The sequence below is a fragment of the Aristolochia californica genome, unplaced genomic scaffold (genome assembly GCF_029961685.1).
Source record: "Aristolochia californica isolate CCGP_79_NKW_82.1479 unplaced genomic scaffold, dmAriCali1.0.hap1 SCAF_3, whole genome shotgun sequence".
Classification (NCBI taxonomy): domain Eukaryota; kingdom Viridiplantae; phylum Streptophyta; class Magnoliopsida; order Piperales; family Aristolochiaceae; genus Aristolochia; species Aristolochia californica.
In genome coordinates this window covers 7,174,918-7,196,427 of record NW_027181992.1, presented here as the reverse complement: position 1 = coordinate 7,196,427, position 21,510 = coordinate 7,174,918, and the positions used below count along the sequence as shown (strand labels likewise).

General features: G+C 38.4%; 1 protein-coding gene across 2 annotated transcripts in view; it reads right to left on the bottom strand.

Moving 5' to 3' along the window:
* LOC137958869 (DNA-directed RNA polymerase V subunit 1) overlaps positions 1-21,446 on the bottom strand; it is a 72,160-nt gene extending 50,714 nt beyond the window's left edge. For both annotated transcript variants that reach the window (XM_068806055.1, XM_068806056.1), the window contains exons 1-6: positions 21,357-21,446; positions 20,955-21,101; positions 20,214-20,319; positions 18,178-18,307; positions 17,937-18,049; positions 15,502-15,558 (exon numbers count right to left, since the gene is read on the bottom strand). In XM_068806055.1, coding sequence (XP_068662156.1) covers positions 15,502-15,558; positions 17,937-18,049; positions 18,178-18,307; positions 20,214-20,297 — 384 coding nt within the window. In that variant the 5' untranslated portion in view covers positions 20,298-20,319; positions 20,955-21,101; positions 21,357-21,446. The remainder of the gene's footprint in view (positions 1-15,501; positions 15,559-17,936; positions 18,050-18,177; positions 18,308-20,213; positions 20,320-20,954; positions 21,102-21,356) is intronic.
* Positions 21,447-21,510: the final 64 nt, after the last annotated feature.

Sequence of the window (21,510 nt, the reverse complement as noted above, 5' to 3'; positions counted from 1 at the left end):
CGACACTGTTGGCCCCTCATCGGTGAAGACATAGCTCACATGATTCACCCGTTCTACCTATGTGGCTTCATTCATCGCCCTTGTTCCCAAAAAAGTTGGGGCAGAGCTTCCTTCAGAATTCCGGCCTATTAGCCTCACCACCAGCACCTATAAAATTATGTTCGTCATCTTGCCAATCGTCTCCGAGTGGTTCTTCCGATTGCTGTCCACCAGGGGGAGGAACATCCTGGATTCTGCCATGGCTTGTCATGAGGTTCTGCATCATTTCAAGACCTTGAAGCTTCCCAGATTTGTTTTCAAGCTAGATTTTGAAAAGGCGTTTGAAGGAGTCAATTGGAAGCTTCTTGATATTCTTTTGGAAAGAATAGGATTTGGTACAAAGTGGAGGTTCTGGGTTCTAAGTTGAATCTCCTCGGCCAATTATTCGGTGCTTCTAAATGGTACAATGTGTGGTTATTGTAAAGGCACTAGGGACATCCGTCAGGGAGACCCCCTGTCCCCTCTGCTTTTCAATGTGCAGCAGAATATCTCTCCTCTCTAATTTATTATGTTGGGCCAATTGGCATCGCGGATTCCAACGTTGCGGAGGTGACTGCTCTTCATTTTGGGTTGAAGATTTTCAAATACCGACTTCAAGGGAAGCTGCTGATTGAGGGGGCCTTTAAAGTGGTCATCAGCTGATGCTCTAGTTCCACCCCCCCTGGAGGCATTGGCCAAGTACTTCATCTATTGCAGATATTGTATATTCTATTTCTTGTACTTGGAATCACATTCCTAGGTCAGCCAATTTTGTGTTTGATAGGCTAGCTAAATTTGGAACCTCCCAGCAATCTCTCATTGTTTGGGACGGTTCCCCTCCCTGTAATCTTGCTCTTTTGAGCCTTTTAATATAACTTGGCACTATTTCAAAAATTGTATTTAAGTGCCGGAGCCCAATTAGTTTGTTGACATAAGATTAAAGTATATTGGGATTGTGCTGGAATTTTTGTTAAACCTGCTTAAGCTTGTAGACAAGTTGGTGTTTTTCCAAAAACGTCTGCACAGGGTGTCTGTGGTTGTATTTAAGTTGATTGACTTGGTTTAGTTGTGTTTTGATTGGTAATTTGTTTTAGTTTGACCGATGGCTGATCATGGAGAAGTCGTTATGCCTGAGTTATGAGAGCAAGGACTCAAATGCCATTCAAGTTACATCTAAGAAGTTAAGTGGCAATAATTAGTTGTTGTGGTCTAGGTATGTCAATATGTTCTTAGAGACCAAAAAGAAGCTTAAATATCAAAGAAATGACCACCAGATCTCATGATTGAAGATTCATTTTCTTAATGACCTCAATACCAAAGATTGGGAGGCAAATAATTGTCAAATGATGACATTGATAAACAACATCAAATCACATACAAAAACCCAAGCCATAATACGTGAAACTAGTAAAGCCAAGTTGAAGTCTATAGCATCAATGTTTTGTCGAGAAGATAATCTATCTCGTTATCTTTGATTTTTATGCTGAACATTTCAATATAATGTGCATAAGACAATTATAAAATGTTATGTTGAATTTCTAGAAAAGAAAAATACTTCACTACCTTGATCATACCTGTATACAATGAGCCTCCATTTATAATAGAGGAAACTAATAGAATCCAATTACAATTAAATTACCCATGTCCCAGTTACACCCAAAGTCTAACACTAAAAGATAAGTCCTAACACAATTAAACAACTGAACATAAATAGAAGACTAACATAACTAAAATACCTTTAACTGAGACTCTTTTGGGAGAACTCCATCCGTAAGACTCATCTTAGACTCTACCATATTAATTTTGGCTCTATGAGACTTCTTGTTGTGAGAGTCATGTAAGACTCTTCCATACTTGCTCTTCAACATATTAGTAAGATGAGGGTAGTGTACCAAGAAACTAGTGTTTATCGCCCCTTTACCACTAACATAGATGGACTATGCAAAAAGTAGAGTAGATTCAGGTCGCCAAATTCCTTCATGGCTAATGTTGATGCCACCACCCTAGAGAAGGCTCTCTCCCGAGTACTAAGGGCTATGAGTGTGGTTACACCCTAAGGTAATAAGACTGTTAAAAGAATGCACATGTTTACAAAAAATTAACCTCCACTCCTAACAACGCAAAAAATACAAGAGGTCATGGCATTGGTGGCATAAAAAGAGGTCATGGTGGAGACCATGGGAGAGGTAGTGGAGAGAGGAAACAAGCACATTGTGGTAGGAATATCACTACTCGGACAAATGTTGGAAAAAGTATGGGAAACCTGTATGGGAAAATCCAAGCTATCTACAATTAAAGTGGTGAACTAATATTTGGTGATGAAGTAGAACTTGAGGCAACAACTAAAGATGACATTCAAAAATTGTTCAAAAAGCTAGAGCAATTGTCCTCATTCTCAAATACTCAACCAAGCACCCCATCTACAGTTAATGCAACTCAAACCAAATGAGAATTGTCTACTCTTTGTACATCCTCTTGCTCATTAGGGGTCAAGGATTCAAGAGGATCAACTCATATCACAAGTATGCCTACTCACTTTTCATCTATGCCCAAGTGTATATCCTTTAAATTTGTTGTTCTTGTTGACGAGTCCACCTCTCAGCTTGGTGACGAAGGTGTGGTTCATGTCACACCTTCCATGCCATTGTTTTCTATGTTATACTGTTACATTTAAAGGGTAGTTTTGTCTTTTTATATTAGTTGTAATCTCTAGAGTAGATATTATATTGTTTTACATGTTTAGATTTATCTCTAGTTCAAATTTGATGTAATTTGAGTACCTATATTGGGATAAGGAGTTAAGTTTTAATTGTAGAAGGGTATAATTGTAAACCCCAAACTTCAGTTATTAAAGAAGATAGGGGTCGAGCACGACCCCCAAAGAGAGTATTTTTCCAGACTCTCTTCTCTAATCTCTCTCTCCCCCCTTCTTTCTCTTACTTCTTCTCTCTATACTCTTCAATCTTACACTTTTTCATATACATTCATAAATTTCCAATCAATTTATTATTTGTCTGTTAGTTTACTAAACATTTAAAGTTCTCAATCACCTTTATTCCTACTGCTTGCATATTTCAAGATCTCTAAACAAGGAACATGATTGATGGAGAATGTGAAAGAGACAAGCTTTATTACCTTGAAAACTAGCTAAGCAATAGACCACAACCTCACGAATCAAGAAGTCTCCATACCAATGGCATCTATAGTTAGGACACCCTCACCAACCATGCTCAGTCAATTCCTTCATTGTCTTCAAACTTACCCATCATATGTGAATTGTGTCAACATGGGAAGCAAGATAAGATGTCTTTTTCTCTAGAGTAGAGTCACCAGAGTTCAAGTCCTAAGTTGATCCAATCAAACTTATGAGACCATTGTCTTTTTTTCTTTTTTTCTTTTTTTTGAAATAGTGATCAATTTATTAAGCAGGAAACAACAAGCAAACAAAACAAGAGAAGAACACCCCTTACAACAAGGGATTGAACGGAGGTAAAATACAAGTAATCGGCGGATCTAGGTACATGAGACCAAATACAAGTAATGTAGGGTAAAATGTCCATGATAGCATAGAAAGTGTCCCAATGTTGTCACGATGGGGTGGAGAAAGAGGAAAACCAGCCAATAATCACTGAAGAGTCTCCCTCAATATGGAAAGGGCCAGAGAGATGATTCAAGAACAGTGAGGCCGCTAAGGAGAGTGAAGCTCAACAAAAGTGGACTCAGAGATAGGGGTGGCATCGAACCGAGCCGGTTTGCGAGTGGCTTGAGCTCGGCTCGGTTCGATTCGATTTATCTGAATCTCGAGTTCGAGATCCAGATGAATCGAGCTCGAGCAAAGCATGGTTCGATTCAAAAGCTTGCAAGCCGACTTGTTAACTTAACGACGGCCCGGGACTCGAGAAGTCAGGAGGCAGGAGCGGAAGCGGGAGCGGAAGCGGGAGCGGAAGCGGGAGCGGAAGCTGGAGCGGAAGCGGGAGCGGAGGCGGGAGTGGGAGCGAGAGGTCGCCTCATCGTCTTTCGTTCCCTCGGGAATCAAGGGGAACAGAGAAACGACGTTCGTCAAGCGGTGACTCAACGAGGGGGAGATTTCGTCTTCTTATTCATCATTCTCCCTATTCGATTGTTTACTCTTAGTCTCCGTCTCAGTCTTCGATTTTTTCCTCTTCAATTTCTTCCTCTCTGATCTTCTTCCTCTTCGATTTCTTCCTCCGAACTTCTTCCCCACCAACGGAAGTGATGGAAAGAGGTAAATTGTTTTATTCTTAATCTTTTGGGTTTTCTTTTTTCATCGCCGACAAACACCTCATGTTTTTCTTTTCATTTTTATCATATGTATTCCATTATTTATCTTCGATCGGACAAACACCTCATGTTGATGCTGTTTTAGGAGCTCTCTCCTACTCATTTCTCAAAGGTAATGGCTCTCAGCCTCTCCCCTACTGTTGATTTTTATGTTTTGAGCTCTTACCGTTCTGTTGTGTTTTGCATTTTAAGTGTTTTGTATTAATGTTTTAACTCACCACCTCTCGCTCCTTAGATTCGGCACTCTACGTGTTTCCTTCGCCTTTTCCCCCCAAATTAAAAGGTTCGGAGAGCTCCGTTTTCTCAAATCGTATTGTTTGAAGTGAAGATCCCATCAAGACTTCAGTACGAAACTCTCCCTTGTGTCCAAATTTTTCTTTTATTCCTCGTGTTTGAGAACTGTTGGAATCTCGTATCTTACTCCAAAAGTGGTTTTTTAGATTTATTGGTTCTTTTCATTTGAACTTCGTCGTCTTGATTTGTTGTGCTCGTTTGGGGTTTCAGTTTCTTTGTTGGAGATTGTCATTTTCTAGGATGTTTGTGTTCGAAATTATCCGTTTTGTAGCTTACTCTGCGGGTTACCTACAGATATTTCGGTGGTTGTGAGCTGGATCTTTAACTCTTTGTGGGGGGTCACTTTGTCTTCGCTAAATGATTTGTTTTCTGTGAGAACTTTTCGGCTTAACTGTGGAGGATCAGTTTTATTGGTAATGAGAGAAACATATTTCTATTATGAAACAGCCAGTCAACCTCTTCTTCCCTCTTCCCCATTCCACTTTTTACTTCTTTGTTAATTTCCCACACATTATTCTCTTTCTTTCTCCTTATCTCTCTATCATTATCTTACTATTTTTCAACTTAATGAAAAAACAAAGAAGAACAAGAAACAAGACATAGAAAATCTTATGAAGAGGAGAGTTTTATTTTGTGAAAGTCTTCAATTAAGTAGTTCATTTTTGTAAAGTCTCTGTTAGAAAGTCTCAAATCTTTTCTTTAAACAGTAGATATTTTTCATGCAAGAGTCTAAAGTTAGTAAATGTATACATATATATATATATATATATATATATGCATATAAAACTACCAATTTCTTTCACATGGTAGTTGAAATTCTTTTGAAGGCTAATTGTATCAATATAGAAAATAACAAGGCATTCATAGTTAGTTAATTCAGTTCTAGTAAAATCCCATCATGGCACTATTACTTAGTTTATCAATCTAAGAGGCTATAAATAATGATATTGTAGTGGGGACTATTTTTTTAATATTTTAACTACATTAAGTAATTTGTAGTGGAAGAGTATTTTTTTATCAAACAATAATAAGTTTTATTCTTTTGTTTTTGTCATAGGTGGAGATTTTGCTCATGCAAAGGGGACTTCGTATATCGTTTCCTTAGTACGAAAAGAAATAGCTAGAGTTTATAAATTTATACTAGATGTATAGTTTTTATTTGGGTGATTGCAACTTGATATTGATATTTCAATGATGTTTTTGTGTTTGATTATTGAATAAAGTTTATGCATAATTATGCAGCTTTTATGAATAATTTTTATGCAGAGTGTATAGATAATTTTATATACAATTTATTTGACATGTATTTTATGCAAAGTTTTAAATATCGGTGGAAGCTCGAACTCGATTAAAATTATTGGGCTCGAGGCTAGGTTCGACTCGAGCTCGAGTTCGAAATATTTAAATCAAACCCGGCTCGAACATAGGCAGGTTCGGGCTCGACTCAATTCGATGTCACCCCTACTCAGAGATACTCATAGAACCAGAGTAGGCTATGAGCTGGTTACCATATGAACCATGGAAGACCCCACCAAAACCAGCCTTGTCGGGGTTGCCAAGAGAGATGCCATCAAATTTTAGCTTGGTGTAACCTGGTTGGGGGGTTGCCACTCCTAAATGGTGGGAGGTCTAGATGGGGAACCCATCTGAACAAGGGCACGCTAATTGTCTCTGAGAGGAAAGGCCATGAGAGAAGAAAACTCCTTTCTGGTATGGAGTCATGAGGAGATGAAGCCAATGATAGGCCTTTCCAAGAGGTGACTCTCTCAAGAGATAGGCCTTTGGCATTGAACTGCCTATTGTTGCGCTCCTTCCAAATACCCCATAGGATAAAAGTAATGCAGGCAAATATAAGCTGCTTACCCATCTTGGGGAGAGAGACCACAAGAAGCATGAGACAGACAGAAATGAAGGGAAGCATGGGCCTGAGCTAACTCGACGAGAGTTGGAGGCGAGTTGATGGGAGGGAGGTGATGGCTGAATTGACCTTTCGAGTTGGGGGTTGATGAGATGGGAAACCTCCATGTCGTTGAAGGTGAGTTAGACCCAGAAGGAAGCCGGACCTAAGGAGAGTTTCAGGAGATGGGAGGCGGTCAGCGGTTGGGTGGGCAGGATGAAGAATTTATGATGGGCACCATGGTGGACCCAGTCTTGAAGATCCTTTACTAGTTCCAGATGGGCCGACCACAAGGTCCAAAACCGAGAAGATCAAGGAAGCAATGCAAAGACTGGTGCAAGCTGCTTGGGCCGAATCTACAAATTTATCGAACAAGATCGAAGGAGCGGGACCAGTGTTAATCGATTTGATACGAGCAGCGGATAGAGCTTAATCTACTAATTTAGTGTAGACTCTTTATTTTAAGTATAGGCATGTCGGCCTATTTTTCTGTATGTTCTAGGTTGCAAGCGTTGGGCCTATGTAGCTCTTTGGGCAGCCTATGTCATTGTTTTTATTTCTTTTTGGGCTTGAACCTGTTTTGGCCCGTGGCCAGTTTCTAGCATCTGGTGGGTTAGGGTTTTCCTTTCAGAGGAAGGGGGGATTAGCTGCTCGGACGGCAGGTAAGTAAATTCAAAATAGCCGTTGTGGCTGAGGCAGAGCCTTCTTCCTCTCATTTATCACGATTGAAGGCAGACTTATCAGAGATTTCGTTCTTGAGATTTCTCTTGTGGCATCTCACCTTTGATCCCTGACTTTTGCGGCTGTCCTGGGTCTCATTCCTGTTGATTCGTGGGTTCAAAACATCATCTGGTATCAAAGCTTAGGTCCCGAATCAGGTTTATTTTTTTTCATTTTCGTTTTGTCCTCATTTCTGTTTAGTTTTTTCGTTTTTTGATGTCTGTTTTGTCCTCATTTCTGTTTCGCTTTTCATTTTTCGATTTCTGTATTGTTTTTATTTCAGTTTCGTTTTTCGTTTTTCAATTTCTATTTTCGTTTCTGTTGCGTTTTTCTATTTCTGCATCCGTTTCTGTTTCGTTTTTTTATTTCTGTTTTGTTCTCATTTCTGTTACGTTTTTCGTTTCTGTTTCATCCTAATTTCTGTTTCGTTTTTGTTTCTGTTTCATTTTCATTTCTGTTTCGTTTTTCGATTTCTGTTTTCATTTCTGTTTCGTTTTTTCGTTTCTCGATTTCTGTTTTCGTTTTTGTTTCGTTCTCATTTCTGTTTTGTTTTTTTCGTTTTTCAATTTCTGTTTTTGTTTCTGTTTCGTTTTTCATTTTCTGTTTCATCCTCATTTCTGTTTCGTGTTTTCGTTTTTCGATTTCTGTTTCGTTTTCATTTCTGTTTCAGTTTTCGTTTTTTCGATTTCTGCTTTCGTTTCTGTTTCGTCTTTTTTTTTTTCGTTTTTTTTCGATTTCTGTTTTTTGATTTAGCTGTTCGGTTTTGGTTTTCGATTTGATTTTTTTATTTCTGGTTTGATTTTCGATTCTGAAATCAGTAATCAGAAATCAAGTTTTCCGTTCTGCTTCGATTCTGTTTGCTGTTTACTGTCTGAGAATGTTTCTTCTGAGCGACTAGGCACCTAAGGAAGAAGCGGATAACTCATCCTTTGTGTCGCAAGCGATGCAACAACAGTTTGCACGTTTGAATTTGGTGTTGGGGGAGACGAGGGACAGAATGGATCAGCACGAAATCATGCTTAGAAATATGCAATTGGGGCGAGAACAGGGGAGGCATGAGCTAGCATTGAAAATGAGTATGAGTACGTAGAGGATGATGCAGAAGAGGAGAACATAGCATTCGAAGTGGGAATGGGCAGGCCTAGAGGAGGTAGGCGTGGAAGGGCACTTGGGAGAATTTCTAGGGTTCGAGATGGGGTAGACAGGAGCCTTGGGAACATTAAAATAACCATGCCCTCTTTCAAAGGTAAGAGTGACCTCGAAGCCTACTTAGAGTGGGAGAAGAAAATCGAGTTGATTTTTGCTTGTCACAACGATTCAGAGGAGAAGAAGGTGAAGCTGGTGGTAATTGAATTCATTGATTATGCCATTAATTGGTGGGATCAATTAGTGACTAGTAAGAGGAGAAACCATGAGAGGCCTGTAGAGACATGGGGTGACTTGAAAGCTCTCACGAGGCGGAGATTTATACCTAACCACTATTATAGAGACCTCTACCAAAAATTACAAACCCTCACTCAAGGGACTAGGAGTGTAGAGGATTACCACAAAGAGATGGAGGTGGTTATGATTCGTGCTAATGTAGAGGAGGACCGGGAGCCACAATGGCTAGATTCTTAAGTGGCTTGAACAGAGACAATAGCCAATATAGTTGAGTTACAGCATTATGTGGAGATCGAAGACATGGTGCACATTGCTATGAAGGTGGAGAGACAGTTGAAGAGAAAAGGAGCAGCAAGGTATACAGCAGCTCCTAGTCCTTGTAAACAAAATTGGGATAGAACTGATAGGGCTGCAGTAAAAGGGAAGCCCGAACTACCTACAGGAAAGGATGAGGGAACTAGTAAGAGCAAACCCAAAGTCGATTTCCAACCCTCGAGGCATAGAGATATTAAATGTTTTAAATGTTTGGGTTCGGGGCACATCGCGTCCCAGTGTCCAAACAGGCGGTGATGGTTATGCGTGACAATGGGGAGGTGTCGACGGAGAGTGAGGATGATGTTGGTGAGAAGCCCACCTTGGGTTATACTAGTGAGGATGATGATGGAGTGGAATATCTTGTTGAAGGTCAGTCTCTTGTTACCAGGCGTGCCCTCAACACGCAAATTAAGGTCGATGACCCGAAACACCAGAGAGAACATATTTCATACTATATGTTTTGTTAGTTACAAGGTATGTAGTATGATTATAGATGGAGGGAGTTGCACCAATGTAGTCAGTACCACTCTGGTTGAGAAGTTCAGCTTACCTTTACTGAAGCACCCTACACCTTATAAATTGTGGTGGTTGAATGATTGTGTGGAGGTCAAGGTCACTAAACAGGTCTTGGTATCCTTTACTATTGGTCGGTATAGTGATGAGGTGCTTTGTGATGTAGTCCCTATGCAAGTTGGCCATATTTTCATTGTGAATAATCCAATTTTCACAAGATAACTAAACTTGTTGAATTGAATCGTCACGTTAAATAAGATGTGAAATACCATAACACCTTATGTAAAGTCAATTGATCAACTTGGAGATATCTTCACCAGGGCACTTAGCAAAAGTGAATGTATGGGATTTTGTAACAAGTTGAGACCTTTTGACATTTATGCTTCAACAAGACGAGGATTGTTTGAAAATACAAGAGATTTGGTAATTTTAATATGTTATGGTGTTTACCCTCTTCCTAGTAGTATATGTTGGGTATATTAGATTTTACTCTCGTTACTGTAATTAAAATGGTTCCTTTATTACTTTCTTTCTCTTTTTGAGTAAGAGGAAGACAGAGCGTTTTTTCTCTTCAGAGAGATTATTTTTTTTGAAAAGTAGGTAAGACTTTTTTTATGGAATGTGTGAATATTATAAAAAGAGGAAAGAAAATACAACCTATAGGGTGGGGCCACCCTCCACAATAAGGTTTTGGAGAGAGATTACCCGTTTGGCATGGGAGACCGCCAGGTGATTGGCGGATCTAGGGGTGTGAACCCAAGTACAATTAAGGAAGGAAGAGATACTACAGATTTCAAGGAAGGCATCCCAATGCCGGCAAGGGGGGCAGTAAGTTTAGAGCATCATTCAATGACAACTTTGGAATCTCCTTCCATGATAAGTGGACCTGAGAGTTGGTCTTGGAAGATTTTGAGGCCCTGGAGTAGCCCAGCAAGTTCAGCAGTGGTGGAGTCAGAGATACGTAAAGGATCCGCGAAGGAGAGGAGAAGGCTGCCATTATCATCGTGAATTACTCCGCCAAATCCAGCGGGCCCAGGGTAACCAAAAGCACTACCATCAAAGTTAAACTTGAAGTGACTTGCGGGGAGGGGACCACATTGTCATTTTTGGAGGACGAGAGGGCCCTACCATAGAAGCAATCAAACACCAGTTTTCACGGAAATCAGACTTGCTGAGGTGGAGGAATTCTTTCTTCGTGAGGAGCCAGGCGGAGACCTAGCCAGCAATGTGCTCAGCAAGCACCTCGATAGGAGAGAATTTGAACTGGAATTTTTGGTCATCTCTCTTTCCAAAGTGCCTAAGGAATGTGACTCACGCAGCTAGAGATAAGCATTTTTCCAAGCTTAGCGAGCCGATAGTTGGTGATGGATTGAATCGTAGATGGCACACTGTGAGGTACACACAATTGTACGCCAATTTTGATGAGGAGATTAGCCCAAATAGCTTGGGCAAAATGGCAATGGAGTAAGACATGGGTGGCAGATTCTAGAGTGCAACGGCAGAAGGGACAAGACGGGTCAAGGACTTGAGTTCCCCATTTGATCAAGGCGTCGAACGTGAGGATTTTGTTCCTACAAGTACACCTAGTGAAAAAGTTGGCACGAGGAGGAGCAAGGAGAGATCAAGCCAGTGCAGTATGATGGTGAGGCTGAGAGGTGTTAAGCCCATGCAAGATATTATAAGTTGAAGCCACAGTGGAAGAGCCTTTTAGGGAAGGGGTCCAAATAAGAGTGTCTGGAATATGGTTGTGGATTTTGACATTGGCTAGGCAGGAAAGAAGGTTGGAGGCCATCAAAGCTTTAGAATCAAAGCTTCCTTTTGGGAAAGCAGGTAAGAGTTTTATTAGAGAGGAAGAGGAAATTACAAGAAGCACCCCCCAATGCAGGGGGTTTGAGGGTTAGAGGTCGATTTTTACGTCTAGTAACACTGCCCCTCCGGATGCAGGTTCTCTCATCTCTTTCTCCCATCTTTCTTCTCTTATACTTCTAAATCAACCTATTTCAGATTTCTACATAGTGTCTCACAAACTTACAACCTCCTCCATCAATAATGGTAAGTTAATTACTCCTTTTCTTGCAATAAATCCACACTTCAAAATCAAAAAAATAACAGTAAGTTAAAAAATTGTTCATACTGCCTAAAGGAACCAATGCCAGGTATATATCAACCACAAAGATGTCATTCATAAGGAAGCATTCAGGCAAACATATTATAGTAGTATTTTGAATTGAAATTGGAATTGTAATCTTTCCATGGAGCTCTAGTCAGCTCTTTTCTTTTTTCACCTTCAGGCTTTCTTTTCTATAAAAACTTTCTAATGAAAAAAAACGGATTAGCGTTGAAAATTTCTTCACTTTTGTTGAATTTATGGAAAAGTGAAATACTTCATTGACATCAATAACTTGTTGTAATCAGAGTACATGAATCTCTATTTATAATAGAGGAAGGTAGTAGAGTCCAATTACAATAAAACTACCCTTGTCCCAATTACACCCAACCTCTGACACTTAAGGTAAGTCCTAACATAATTAGGTAACTCAATATTGATAAAAGACAAATATAACTTAAACTAAAACTAAAACTCTTCTTGGTCGTGACCCTAAGATAAAGATATTTTTGTTTGTCCTTCTTGATCTTCCAACTGATGTGATAAGGATGTCAGCTCTTGGTAATCATTGTGAGTCCTACTTCTTATGGGCTTGGGCCCATCTTGTGGGCCTTCCTTGGTCATGTGGTCCATCTTATAATAATCTTACATATGTGGGTCTTCCTTAGTCGTTGGGGCTTGATCTTATCTTCCAACATTCCCCCACAAGCTGGGGGTGAGAGAACAACTAAACTCTCAGCTTGTTGCAAATGATGTATAAAATCTTTTTGTATAAAATGGCACATCTTCCAATATGCATTCATCTTCCAACATTCCCCCTCACGATGTTGCGTCATTCCATGAGGCCCTACGGCATTATAAGTGAGAGTAAAAATATTCCTAGCCGGTAAGTCATTGCTTTATACTCTAGTCTTAATGTTGGATGTAAGACACACTCCACTGCTATCGGTAGTGTGTCTATCGGCATTGCTCTGAAGTGTCCACCACCCTGTCCCTCCACAGGACAACGACTCTCAAGTGGTAGGAGACATAAAAGCCATTACAGGGGGGGATAACATAGATGTAATCATAAGTTCCTCCATCATGGACTTCTAACCTCAAATAATTTTCATCTTTTTGACGGGGATGAAGTTCCTCCGTCATGGACTCCCAACCACAAATAATTTTCATCTTTTTGACGGGGATGAAGTTCCTCCGTCATGGACTTCCAACCACAAATAATTTTCATCTTTTTGATGGGGATGAAGTTCCTCCGTCGTGGACTCCCAACCACAAATAATTTTCATCTTTTTTACAGGGATGAAGTTCCTCCGTCATGGACTCCCAACCACAAACAATTTTGATCTTTTTGACGGGGTAAAATAAATGATGACATGAGGCCACCTCTTATTCAATAATAATGTCCCCAAAGAGACATAATAGTTGCAGCTGAATATAACACGACCATCTTCCAACACATATAACACGAACCAAATAGTAAACTTTGTCAAAGAACCCACGAAATAATCCGATATAAAAATTTCTTCTTTGATGCACAAGCTTCATCTTTTGTGCTCCCCCTTTCTTGAATATTTTGGTCACATAAACTTATCCACAACATAAGGAATAAAATACCTCTTTCTTGTTCTTCTTCTACTTCTCCCCCTCAAGCTGGGAGGTAATGGCAGTGATCCCAGCTTGAACCAAATATCATAGAAGTAGCAATAATCCCAAATAACATAGATTTGTAAATAACCCTCAAACCAGGGAGAAGTGAGATATTTTCCTGATATATCAACTCAAACAGTGACGCAAAACAATCGGCATAAATTCGGATTTTTCAATACAACAGGATACCAGCATGACCTTTGATTCTTCCAATTCGAATATATCTTTCAATATAGATAAAATTGACATGAAATTTTTTTCTTTTGAAACTAGACTTAAATACCTTTCATCCAAGTATGAATTAACTTCATTAAATATAATTATCATAAGATAAATAAACTGATAGTTTTCGGTCTCTGTCATCTGACTGAACTAAGTTATGTTTCTCCTGTTTTTCCTGAACGACCATTAACTCTTCCAAGATCAATATCTCTTTATAAAAAAATCATACCGAGAATTGGTTGAATAGGTAAGAAAATAGACTTACTTATCTTTCGTTTGATATATAATTCTCCATATAAAGTCTCTTTTTTGATAGCATAAAATACCTTGGAAATTGATGTTTTTGGCTGCCGCTCAAACCTCTTTTTCAATCTGACCTTTCTTGCTTCAAATATCGATTTCTCTTTGTAGATAACTCAGATAAAAAATTAGTTGAATAGGTAAAAGAATAGACTTACAGATCTTTTTTTTTATATATATTTCTTCATATAAAGTCTAGTTCTTGATAGCAAAAATAACTCGAAATTTGAAGATTGTTGCTGCAGCTTGAACCTTTTTGCAAACTGACCTTCGCTCATTGAAATATCGATATCTCTCTGTCAATAACTCCAATTGGAACAAATCGTTCTTCTTTGGAAAGTAGACTCAAATACCTTTCCGTCAATATATAACTTGCAATATGAAAAACTATGTATAGAGGTGAAAACCGCAACGAAATCTACGGGTGTAGGGACTGAAAAAAAATGACTATGAACCTAGACCTAGGGTTTAGGGTTTAGAGAGAAAAATCACATTACCTCCGTGAGTTGACCAAGTCAACTCACAGAACCTGCTCTGATACCATGCTGAATTTATGAAAAAGTGAAATACTTCATTGACATCAATAACTTGTTGTAATCAGAGTACATGAACCACTATTTATAATAGATGAAGGTAGTAGAGTCCAATTACAATAAAACTACCCTTGTCCCAATTACACCCAAACTCTAACACTTAAGGTAAGTCCTAACATAATTAGGTAACTCAATATTGATAAAAGACAAATATAACTTACACTAAAACTCTTCTTGGTCGTGACCCTAAGATAGAGATACTTTTGTTTGTCCTTCTTGATCTTCCAACTGATGTAATAAGGATGTCAGCTCTTGGTAATCATTGTGGGTCCTACTTCTTAAGGGCTTGGGCCCATCTTGTGAGCCTTCCATGGTCATGTGGCCCATCTTATAATAATCTTACATATGTAGGTCTTCCTTGGTCATTTGGGCTTGATCCTATCTTCCAACAACTTTTGTTAAGGACTTTCATACTAAAGAATAAAGCATAAACCTAAGGGTGGGCACGGGTTGGAACGGAGATGGGTTTCCCAAAACCCAACCCTGACCAGCCCCCGAAAGCAGAAACTGAGAAAAAACCCGAACAGGGTTGGAAAATCAACCCCATCCCCGCCCTGTCCTCGCCCCAACCCCGCATCAGAAAAGACATGCTGATTGATAATGCATACTACAGCTAAGGTAGTAAAGTATCAGTTAAGCCTTAGCGGCCATTAATCCGTGTTACCAAGAGAACTACAATAAACAGACTACAATAGAACCACTGCAGCAACTATTTCCTAAATATAAGAGGTCAGGAACCCTCTTTTATCTCCCAATGACTGCAGATAAGATACATGGTCTTGAAGATTTTAGCTTAACAACTACATTCATGCCATCCAATGACCATAACAACAAATTAGCTCTCTGGATGAGGGCATGTCTTTCAGACCTCACCAGACAAACATCCAGAAAGACACCCTAGGATGAAAATGCAACTAAAATGAATCTGGCTTTCTGATCATTTTCTTTTCAATATGATCAAAATCTTCCTACATGGACTATCATAGCATTGCATTTGAAAAATCTAAACCAGATTCTCCACATAATCATTAGCTAACTGCAAAATACCATCTAGTCATGGCTCGAAATACACTTGATGATCAATATCTAACCACAAAAATGACTTAGAAGAAAACTGAAAGTAATCTTTTTTAAACTGCAAAAATTTTCTACTCTTCATAGATATTATATAAACATTATTCAGAAGTTACCTGACAAGATGTGCAGCGATTATATGACATCTTTTTATTTTCCGGGTTGTCAGAAACCTGAAACCTAAAAATCATTATTAAAGAAAAAAAAATCTGTAGGTCAAGCAGATAAATAGAATTGACATCACCTTCAATACGCCAAGACAAAGAGATTATGAAAAAAGATCCAACACATTGTTCAAACAAAATAAAAGTCCAACTCTGATAACAGAAGCAACTATTTTAAGGAAAGGGAGCTCTGATATGTAAAAAAAAATATTTCATTTTATTTTTAAAAAAATTATAGTCAGAAAAGTGAAGTTCATAAAATTAGAATAGGAATAAAATATATTATTTAAATTAAATTTAGTTTAAAATTCAAAAATATGCTATATTTAAAGTATATCTACCAATAACTCCTTCCAGGATTGTCCCATTCAAATGAAACGAGCAATTCATCGGGACTGTTGGCATAAGTGATGCCAATGAGATTTGAAAAGGTTAAAGGAAAGGGAAACAATCAAGCAACAAAAAGAAGTGAAATTGTCATCTCAAAAACAACATGAGAAACCCAAAATAAAGGGATGCTTAGTCTGTGTGTGGAAAAAAATTAAAAGCGGGACTGATCAAAGGAATGAACCTACCCTAAGTTTCCCAGATAAGAAGAAAAACTACTCAAGGATTTTATTTTAATTCACTATTCTTCATCAAGCTGCTGAATTTGGATTAACATTGCATAGAAATATTGTACTTCATTAGCTTGTGTACTTAATAAAAAAAATCCTTTCAGAAAATCATTTTTGTGTTATTAGTGAGATTTAATTTGGAAAGTCATTTTCTTCATACTTTTGTACTTGGTGCCAAGACCCATATAATCTTGCAAGTGGCTGCTAGAACCATATTTCTAGTGCCATAGTTTAACTAGACCATAAAAATCTAGTTGGCATGTTTGACTTGAGCCATCAGAAATCTAGACTGAGTTTCAGAGAGCAAGAGCAAATAAATCTTGAATTGGCACGCAAGAGAAGTGATATGTTGTGTTGGCTTATGAGTTTCGTAACTGTTATTGACACTGCATGCTCAAGGTTGTAGCAAGGTCTCTTGATTCATGTCTACAAAGGGTTTTTCTCAGGTGGAATCTCATGAAGGATTCTCGAGCAAGGATGTCATGAAGTTTTAAGAAACCTTGTTAAATTTAATGTAGAGGTATTTTGGTCATTTTACACTTAATGTATGAGTCTTTTGGAGTGACAGTAAAGAGGAGTCTTAGTTAGGAATATATGGTTCACTTTACAGATTATTCTGATATGTAATTAGTGAGACAGAGAAGTTTAAGTCATGACGGTAACTTGACATTATATTCCCTGAGGTGAGATTAAATAAAAGAAGGGGTCGAATTTGAGCCCCCAACAAGTGCTGGCTGACGTACTCTTTCTCTCTCCTCTCTGTATTTCCTCTTTCCCCTCCTTTTATTCTTCAATGTTTCACTTTGTCACAAACCTCAATGACAAATCTTTATGTTTCTTATGTTCATAATTCATGAACAACAACACTACTATGAGTGTGTAAACAACTATCAGCGCACTTATACTCATTATTCATATTCAATGTGCCTCAGTTTCAATTTTCTTCTCTTTTTTTTAACTGTTGAATACACACCCACCCCTTTTTAACTCCTGATGAGACTTGAACCCAAGACCCCACACTAGAAACCTCCCATGTGACCATTAAGTGAAAGGCCAAGTTACAAATACATTATAAGATAATCTTTTCCGCTAGTCAACCAAGCTTTAGATGTGCATATTCTGTCGTGCATATATATTTTTATATATAACCCAGTTCACCCCCCCCGTCTTGCACTGCTGCATAGGCCAACTACCTCAACAATTTAGTTTGTTGTTGAATTTCTGGTTTTAACTGTAGGGTAATATCGTCAGAAAGGATTTTCATGTAAGAACTCCAGTTTTTATGTCAAAGCAAGGCAAGATCAAAGGGAGCATAAAAGGCAATGTTGCTCATGCAACTTTGCCTTTGTTTTGAATCTTTTGTAATATTTCTTTAGTTTAATTTCATAATCAAATAGGCCTCATTAGAACTTTTCTACTTTACTTTATGTGCCATAGATAACAGTTAAGCAGGGGTCAATCATCAGAACTGATCGACCACATTTTCTCTACCTCTACCACTTGCTCTCCTCTCTTTTGCTTCTTCTATCTGTTTCTCTCTCTTCCTGTTGCAGCCAGTAGAAACATGAAAGATATTTCATCAACATTTACCAGCAGTTCCTTTTGTGCAACTCTTGTTGCTTCACTCTCATTCACAGCAATAGAATTCAGTACACAAAATTGCAAGTAGAATATTTGACAAGATGACAATAACTCATGTAAAAGCAGCCATATCAATAATTGTTTGACTAGAGACTAATGGACAGAGAGAGGAGAGAGTGAGAGAATGACCTTGCCCTTTACCCTCAGACACTTCAGGCAGATAATACTTAAAATGCGCCTCAATTCACCAATGTGGCGAGGATCATAGATGGGTACAGGCAATTCAATGTATCCAAAGTGGCCTAATTCAGGAGAATATAAAACACGATGAAAAGAAAGAAAAGAAGTTGTATTCATAAGCCCTCTCAGAAAAAGTACAAAGAATGTAAAAGTAACTTAACAAAGTATAAGAGATATTCCAGCCACTTACCTTCACATAGACCATGCTCGGAGGTCCCACAGGATTCACATCGATTGCCTGACTCTAAGGGTAAACCCAGAAAAGAATTTCCAAGCTGTCCAGGGTGGCTAATCGGAAAGCCACTAACAGATGATTTAAGCTAAGAAATTGAAAGAAAAATATCAGAAGGTATCTATATCCTCCATAGAACAATAAAGGAAACCAGCCCAGCAAAGGACAGACAACTATGATGTAATCAAAAGCAAACTCATGACTGAAATCGAACAATCATGCTCCATTAGAACATGTTTAAGTTAGCAACTAATCAAGATTGTACTTGCACAAAAGAAAAAAGAAGAAGCAAATGCACAACACCTCAAACTTGTCAAGCCTCTTTAAGGGTAACTAGCCTGTAGTTTGACTACAGAGAAAGTTAGATCAAGTGCATAGACTACTATACAAACTCTGCCTACACCATAGGACGTAGAAATAACCCTCATCTTAAAAAGCATGTCCAGCTATGCTGGAATCAGCAACATGAATTACCTTCCTCCTATTCTTCGGTGATACTCTGCCTACAATGAGTCTTTCCTCAGTACTAGCTTCACTGCTTTTGGTCTTCATGCACTCCATGTCAGTTGATCAAGTGGCATCGTCAAATCTCCATTTTTTTTATGGATATTGAAAATTTATAAGGACAAGCGAAAAGGTTACAACCTAGAGGGGGGCCTCCCACCACATCAAAAGTTTGGAGGTACATGATTCGAAAAGGTTACGTAGCAAGGTGATTAGCGGATCCAGGTACACGATTCCAAATACAATCTAGGGAGGAAGAGATATTACAAATAACAAAAAAAGATGTCCCAATGGCGCCAGAGAGGAGACTTGGACTTGGCGCACCAATCAATTATCACTTTACAGTCTGCCTCAATGACGAGGGAACCAGAAAATCGATTACGGAAGGACATCAGGCCATGAAGCAACCCGGCAAGCACCATAAGGTCAGCTAGTAAACTTCTAATACATCTAAACCATCTTAGAATGCTCTCCCTCATTCAACACTTCAGTGATGCAATTTATAAATGTTCTCTAATATATTCAGTTCTATTCTGCTCTTAGTTAATCTTAAAAGCCATAGAATGTCATTTAAAAAAAAAATTAAAAAATGGAATAACAAAGAAGATAATGCACAATACCTAAAATTTGTCAAGCGTCTTTAAATGATGCTAGCCTGTGGTTTGACTATAATGAAAGTTAGATCAAGTGCACAGACTCGTATACAAACTCTACCTGCTAGATGGCTGTTATCCTCATCTTAAGAGCACATCCAATAATGCAGGAGTCAACTCATGAATTACCTTCTTCCTATTATACAGGGATAGATCTGCCTACATTACATCTTTCCTCAGTACTGGCTACACTGTTTTTGTTCTTCATGTATGCCATGTCAGTCCATACAGTGGCATTGTCAAATCTCCAATCAGCAACGGACCATAAGGTCAGCGAGTAAAGTTCTAGTATGTCTGAAACATCTCAGAGAGCTTTCCTCTTTCGACCATCTAGAGATGCTACTTCTAAATGTTCTTCAATTTATTAATGTTTATTCTTTCCTTAGTTATCTTCAAAACCATAGGATGCCATTCTAAGAGAAAAGACAACATAATAATTAAAGTGGGAAAAATATTTTAGATAAAATTGACTTTATACCATAAAAGGACAAGCTACGTAATTTGTTACACACTCAATTTTTCCAAATAAGTAAATTTCACAATTCGTTGAACCCAGAAGCATGTAAGCCACCAATGATCCAGTAAGAATTTGTAAAAGAGAAACAAAGAAAAATGTCTTAAGTTCTCAATAAGCTGTTAAAAATTTCTACTTTTCTAAATAAAATACTATTGATGCAAGTTTTAAACTGGAGTTTGATACTTCACTAAATCATCACCATGATTAAAATATTGCAATTAATTTTCTTCACTAGAGATACCCAATGGGAATTAAGAACAACAATTGCTCCCAAAGTAATCTATATACTACCAACAAGTACAAAAGAAAATCATACTCACTATTTCATCAAGAGTTGATACATTAAATTGAAGACTAATAGCTCTTCCTTCTCTGATAAATGAAGGCAAAAAGCTCCCCTCCATCTCTCTGTCTGTCCACTGTCGTCTAAGTACATACAAGAAAGGAACTAAATCATGTTACTTATCAACACGTTAGTTACTAAAGTACATCGGTTGCACGAGAAAGTATATTTAATGTTGGTTATACATTTTGAACTTGATAAAAATAGATATAAATAAGGAGAAAAAGATGGCTTATAATGAATGCATTCAACATTGCAGTGTTTTGCATAGTTTGTACCTTCCACCAGGCCAAATATATGGCTTGATTGTTAGAAACATTAAGCCAGAAATGAAATTATTACATAGAGAAAATTAAATGATTTGGCTATGAAGTTCCAACAGTTGAATCAACCGATGTAAACTGTGTGGTCAAAAAAAGGGACTGATTCAGAAGTTCTCAGTGATAAAGCGAAAAAATGGAAGTTTAGTACTAACAGTGCCACGGTAGCATCATCAACGAGGCTACCAGCTACGAGTGGAAAATACATTGCAAACTGAGTTAAGATAAAACAAGAGTAAGAAACTTAAGCAAGTGCGGTTTTCCCATCGGGTACTGAAGTACATTACATTCCTAATTCAACTACACTCCATCACCTCAGCAGCTCGTGTGCAGATGCTAAGCAAACCCAAAACGAAACTTGACCTAAAAGAATCCCACGAGCAATGCCAGTTACTAACCTTCTTCACTCCCTAGCTGCAGATGCAAGCCTTCCGAAAACCGCTACGTAAATTATAGACAGATAAATGTTTTATACAAATGCCGCACAAACATCTATGCCAAGCCCGAGCACTCCGTGTCGCTATGACGTGGAACCACAGCCCAATCTGAAGAACCACAAAAATAATGTGAAAAAACAAATGTGACGAGATACCAAGAGACAAAAACAATAGGCAGACGATCACAAAAAGAAGCACAACGAAGTTATTTCTTTCTCCGATGATCCATCAGAGAAAAAGAGCATTTCCCGCTGAGGCACCAAAATGACGGAGAGAAATGCGAGGATCAAGCGTAACGCAACGGTAGAAGACAACTAAAAAGGAAGAGAACACTTGAGAGAAAACTCTGATGATGAACAAAACCTGTACGAAGAGCACCTCGGAGGCACAGCTTTCGAAGGACCGGTTTCTGGTAGGTTGCCACTGCGAACGGTGACTGAGAAGGGCGGAGAAAATGAGTTCGTACTTCAGACAAACTGGAAATGCGAGCAAGTTAGTGGAGTTCAAAACTTTTAAC